We start from the raw sequence: 6,004 nt of genomic DNA, 5'->3' as shown, positions 1-6,004 counted from the left end.
ATAAAACGTTTTATGCAGAGTGGGTCAGAGAAATCTGACTGTACAAATTGCCTACACACATTAAAACGGGTCTTATTTTAGTCGAATAATAGTATTTAGCCTCACACGTTACTGTGCGGGTGAGGGCTACTCACAATTTGCTCTCTAGGGGTAGGACAGACAACACCACGTGTATTAGTAGGCTGCTCTGATTCGGCTTTGGGTGACCTTGAGATTTTGGTGGCCGTGACGATGGTGGTGTGGTATAAAAGTTAGTACAAATTGATTAAACAGCAAACCATGGTCACACTCAGACAACCATCACGTTTACCGTTCCGTCTGACCATATATCGCTCAGTGAGGTTAGTTTTAGTTATCGTTAGTTAGTTTAGTACCTACTTACTCGAAAGTGTCAATTTGGCTTGCATACCTATATATGTACGAGTATATAATGTAGTAAAAAATAGGGTAGGTACTTACCTCAGTAGCACCTCCCCTCACCTCACCCCTTACTTCTCACCTTATTAAACGCAGTAGGAATTAATAAATTGTAGAGCGTCATTGGATAGGTCTTTTAAGCCTTATCTTGGCATTGTAACAACCGGGATACATGGAACATTAACTTAACAAATCTAGCAGGTTCACTTTTATTTATTTATTTATTTTATCTTTATTGCATAAAAGAAACTTGGACTTAATGCTACAAGGCATTCTCTACCAGTCAACTTTCGGGCAAAGCAGATAACTTGTAGGCGGTGCAACATCATGTTGTAATTACAAAACAAAGTAGGTATTTTTACACAACTCATACAACTAAACAAATACAAGTAATATAAATAATAAATAGGTATAATACATACATATATAGGTAAGTAAAAAATACATATAAGCATATTTACACTTTATTACTTAACAGAATAATTATGCTATAAATATGTCGATCAACCCTCCTAAATTAATTAGTAATAATCAGCACGGCGCCGCGGAAACAACAGTTTTCATTTCGTACTGTAAGTTTTGCACTTATTTCTTAGATTACTATATGTTTTTGCATATTCTGCATATTAATGCACTTACTATCGGTTAGTGTATTAGGATTTACATAGTGGTCGTATTTAAAAATATTTCACACAGAATATTTACATGAAACTGTTATTTTTTTTTTTTTTTATGAAATAGGGGGCAAACGAGCAGACGGATCACCTGATGGAAAGCGATTACCGCCGCCCATGGACACCCGCAACACCAGAGGGGTTGTAAGTGCGTTGCCGGCCTTTAAGATGGGAATACGCTCTTTTCTTGAAGGTTTGAAGGTCATATCGGTCCGGAAATACCGCAGGCGACAGTTCATTCCACAGTTTAGCTGTGCGAGGCAGGAAGTTTCTAGAGAAACGCACAGTTGAGGACTGCCAACCATCTAAGTGGTGAGGATGGTAATGTTTTCGCGTAGGGCGATGGCGAAAAGAAGCTGCAGGGATTAATCCGAACAATTCCTCGGAGCACTCCCCGTTATACGCGCGATAGAAAATGCAGAGCGAGGCCACATCTCTACGCAGCGCCAAGGAGTCAAGCCGTTCCGAAGTACGCTGGCAGTCGACAATTCGAGTCGCTCTTCGCTGGATGCGGTCCAGAGGGAGAAGCTGGTATTGGGGTGCCCCTGCCCATAGATGAGAACAGTATTCCATGTGTGGGCGAACCTGCGCTTTATACAGCTGTAGGCGGTGGGCCGGCGTGAAATACTGTCTCGATCTGTTGAGCACACCGAGCTTTTTTGAGGCTAATTTGGCCTTACCCTCTAAATGGCCGCGGAACTGGACTTCACTCGAAATGTCGACGCCGAGGATTCCGATACTGGCTGCGGCAGTCAGGGGAGTGCTCTCAAAACGAGGTGATACGACAAACTCTAACTTTTTTGCGGTAAACGCGCAAACCTGTGTCTTGGCAGGGTTAAAACGGACTAAGTTTAGTCGACCCCATTCAGAGATTTCTTTTAGGGAAGTCTCAATTTCAGACACAAGTTTGTTCCGGCTCTCGATGACGTTTTCCCGAGAGATATTGGTGCGGCCGGTGTAAGAGGCATCACCCGTACTATCATCAGCATAACAATGAATTCCGCTGATTTGCAGCATGTCATTGATATGCAGAAGGAATAGCGTGGGTGATAGCACACAGCCTTGGGGGACACCAGCATTCACAGACATGGAGTCTGAGCATTCGCCGTCAACTACGACCTTTATGCTTCTGTCTGCTAGAAAGCTACTGACCCATACACATAATCTCTCGGGAAGCCCATAAGATGGTAGCTTCGAAAGAAGTGCTTTGTGCCAGACGCGATCGAAGGCCTTCGCTATATCCAAACTAACAGCCAATGCTTCACCCTTTGTCTCGATTGCCTGTGCCCAACGATGTGTCAGGTAGACTAGAAGATCACCAGCCGAGCGGCCTCTACGGAAACCGTATTGTCGGTCACTAAGCAACTGGTGGTCCTCTAGGTACCGAAGGAGCTGGCAGTTGATAATGGACTCCATTATCTTCGAGAAAAGGGAGGTTATAGCTACTGGCCTGTAGTTGGATGGATTTGAGCGGTCGCCTTTTTTAGGGATCGGGTGCACCAAAGCTGACTTCCACGAAGTCGGGACTACGCCGGAAGAGTAAGAGAGCCGAAAAAGACGCGTTAAGACCGGTGCCAACTCGGGAGCACACATCTTCAGCACAACCGCAGGGATTCCATCGGGCCCACTCGACTTATGAGTGTCGAGGGAAAGAAGTGCTTTGCGCACCGAGCTTTGTTTGAACCGGACATCCGGCATATAGCTCTCGCACCGCGGTATGGTCGGCGGCGCGTTTCCCCCGTCATCCAAAGTCGAGTTGGACGCAAAGAGTTTGCCCAGAAGATCGGCTTTGTCTTTTGCGTCGTGGGCCAATGAATCATTCTCCGTGTGCAGAGGTGGAAAAGATGGCGTGCAGAAATTCCCCTGGATAGCTTTGGCAAGAGACCAGAACGCACGAGTTCCCGACGGGAGGCGCTCTAATTTCTCGCCAATTCTACCAATGTGCAGCGACTTTGCTCTGGCAATAACTCTTTTGAAGGACCTGGAGGCAAAGTTAAACTTCTTTTTTAATGCGCTAGTCTTTACATCCCGTACTGCCGCTGCGTCTACCCAGGCCTGGTAACATTCCTGCTTTCGGCGAGAGGCCTCTTTGCAGAAACGACCAAACCAAGGTTGGGATTTGCCACCAACAGGGACCACAGAGAACGGAATGAAAAGCTCCATTCCCTGCAGCACCACGTCAGCAACAGAATCAGCAACGACGTTGGGATCATCCGGCGTGAAGCAAACCTGCCTCCAAGGGTAGGATGCAAAGAAGGACCGCATCCCGTCCCAATCTGCTGACCTATAGTGCCACACACGGCGGCCACAAGCAACTCGCCGACGCGGCGGGTACGCGAGTGGCACCGTACTCCGGATCAAGCAATGATCCGAGGAACCGAGTGGGGCTTCAACGAATACATTGTAGTCAACCGGATGAGAGGTCAGCAGAAGGTCCAACAGGGAAGGTTCATGGCCTTCCACATCTGGGATTCGCGTAGGCGCAGTAACCAATTGTGTCAAGCCATATGCCAGAGCAAAGTTATAAACAGATCTGCCCGCATGATCAGTCTTGCTAGAGCCGAGCCATTCGGCGTTGTGGGCATTAAAATCACCAAGTACAATGATCTCAGCGGAAGGGATCTGCTGCTGCACAGAGTCTGCAGCCGTTTGGATCTGCTCAATGAGTCGGTCAGTTTCGGCATCACCGCTATGGGACCTATATAGGCACGAATAGACACGGGGATGGTGATCGTTGTCTATACGCAGCCATAAGGTGGAGAGGTCCCTACCTTCAAGATTGTTGAGGCGACGAAAACTGATATCGTCTCTAACGTACACGCACACCCCAGCCCTAGGCGAAAAGGAGTGTTCCAGTCCGTACCCAGGGTAGGAGAGGTAAGATGTGTCTGCCGGAGACGCTATCTGCGTCTCGGTCAAAAAGAGCAAGGCCGGCTTTGCTGTCTCGAGGTGTAGGTGGACAGCATTAAGGTTGGAATGTAAACCCCTGATGTTGCAGAAGTCCACGGCCAGCTTGGCAAGGGGTGCCGAAGTTGCTTTGCTCTTGCCTCGGGCAGATGACAGATGGTTGAGCGCGGTTTTGCCCCCCCCCAGAGTACGAAATGGGGCGGCCTCGGCGTCCACGCTCAGGCAAAATGTTACCTGAGCATGGAAGCCCAGTGAGGGGTTCTCCAGCGCTAGTGCAGCAACTGGTACCCTCCTGGGGTAACCTCTTTAACTGCGTCATCATCATTAGAAAGGGGGGGTTTGGGGGTTGGAGCTATCTGGGAACCTTACTCACCATCAGGAACACAACACTACATGCCTACAAAGTAGGCAGCAGTGCTATTATGGCTGTGGTCTTCTGTAAGGTGGAGGTACTTCTCCAGTTGGGCTGCTCCAAATTCAAGCGTGATGACATAACGCTGTGCCCTACCTCTCTTGTTGGACGTAGTTTAAGGACATACCCGGGTCCAAGCGTGATGACATAACGATATTTATCATACATACGTTATGTATCATAATAGATACAAGAACTCATAAAAGTACATTATGTATTACTTACTCTTTATATATTCCCAAGTTATCATCAAAATAGGTGTTCATGATTTATTTAAATTTTTATTTTTTTATACTTAAACCAATACGGTTTCACTCCCTATTATTTTTAGTCGCTTTATTATTTTAATAGCTTTATTTTTTATTATAATTATTTGTTTACTTGCCAAATTTTACACAACTTTGTTAACGTGTTTTTTTTATTCTCTATGGGATACAATTTTTCTACCATGTGATTAGGTTTTCGAAGATATTATTTATTTTTACAGGTGTAATAGTCATGTTATGCTTTAGATTGCGGTTTAATAACAATAAACGATGATTTCTGTTGCATTACATGTTTTATTTTTATTAAAATCCACATTTTTCTTCTAAAAAATAGGCAACTAGTTTGTCGATGGATTGGCATTGTATTAAATATGATACATATTATTTTAAAACTGGAAACTAGGTGACTAAAAACTCAAAAAAATATTAAAACTTACAATATTGTGAGCCTTGCCAAGATAAGGGTTAAATAAAATAGGGGCCTTAAAAACTTTTTTTGTAGGAGTACATTTTTCGGAAATACTAGGAAGATTCAGCCGATTTTTATCGAAGAAAGTTCGTCGTCGAGTTTCTTTCCCCTTTTAACTGCCGCGTTCACTTTTCCCTCATACGACCCTCTTTGTTAGCCTTCATGTTTTCATTTTTTTTCACGTTTCCATACCATCTCGACACATCGTATGTAGGTAGCTATTACAATTTTTATCACTGTATATTCGTCCTCTGTAGGTATTTACACTTTTATTTTACCACACTTCATTTTCATAATCTTAATCAGACTTAAGTTCGCACCACTTATTTTTCAACTCATTTCTACTGCGCTCACTTGGTTTTACTGTTTCTTCTGCCATATCATACCCAACTTTACTTGTAGGTACGGTGTTTCATTTGCAGCGTTTTTCGTATCGTATGAAGGTACCTACGAAACCTTCTATTGCGCGTAGTCCGACACTCACTTAGGGCGGTTTCAGACTAGCGTTTTATACGAACGTACACGTACGCGCGTGTAAGCTCGTATAGACAAAATGTAGGGAAAAGTAACGCGCGTGTAACCGCGTAAAAATCTAATGTACTTATATAGGGAAATGCGCGTGTACCTAAGCTTGTACCGCCGGGACGACCGTATGTTACGCGCAGATAAATACGCTAATCTGAAACCGACCTTTAGTCAGAATTTTCATCAAACAGTCATGGATACACCGATATTCCAGTAATGAGAATACGAATTTTTCGTAAGATATTCAAATAACGTGTTTCCGTCTACGTGAGCTCGTACCTTCCAATTATTTGACATGAGCTTACCTGCAAGAAAATACCATAGGCAATAAAGG

General features: G+C 44.5%; 1 protein-coding gene across 1 annotated transcript; it reads right to left on the bottom strand.

Moving 5' to 3' along the window:
- Positions 1-1,131: 1,131 nt before the first annotated feature.
- On the bottom strand, positions 1,132-5,524 carry LOC134743398 (uncharacterized). The gene is made up of 2 exons (XM_063676788.1): positions 5,466-5,524; positions 1,132-4,290 (listed from the first exon to the last, which is right to left on the bottom strand). The coding sequence occupies exons 1-2, from the start codon at positions 5,522-5,524 to the stop codon at positions 1,197-1,199; spliced, it is 3,153 nt and encodes a 1,050-aa protein (XP_063532858.1). The 3' UTR covers positions 1,132-1,196.
- Positions 5,525-6,004: the final 480 nt, after the last annotated feature.

Source organism: Cydia strobilella, chromosome 8, assembly GCF_947568885.1.
Source record: "Cydia strobilella chromosome 8, ilCydStro3.1, whole genome shotgun sequence".
NCBI lineage: Eukaryota > Metazoa > Arthropoda > Insecta > Lepidoptera > Tortricidae > Cydia > Cydia strobilella.
Note: the sequence above shows the minus strand (reverse complement) of the source record. Positions and strands in the feature narration are given on the sequence as shown.

Bases quoted from the DNA above. Each gene is read 5' to 3' on its own strand.
- LOC134743398 (XM_063676788.1), bottom strand. From the start codon at position 5,524: ATGGCAGAAGAAACAGTAAAACCAAGTGAGCGCAGTAGAAATGAGTTG. The intron at 4,291-5,465 runs GTGCGAACTTAA...AGGTTACCCCAG, and splicing joins AATGAGTTGAAAAATAAGTG to GAGGGTACCAGTTGCTGCAC.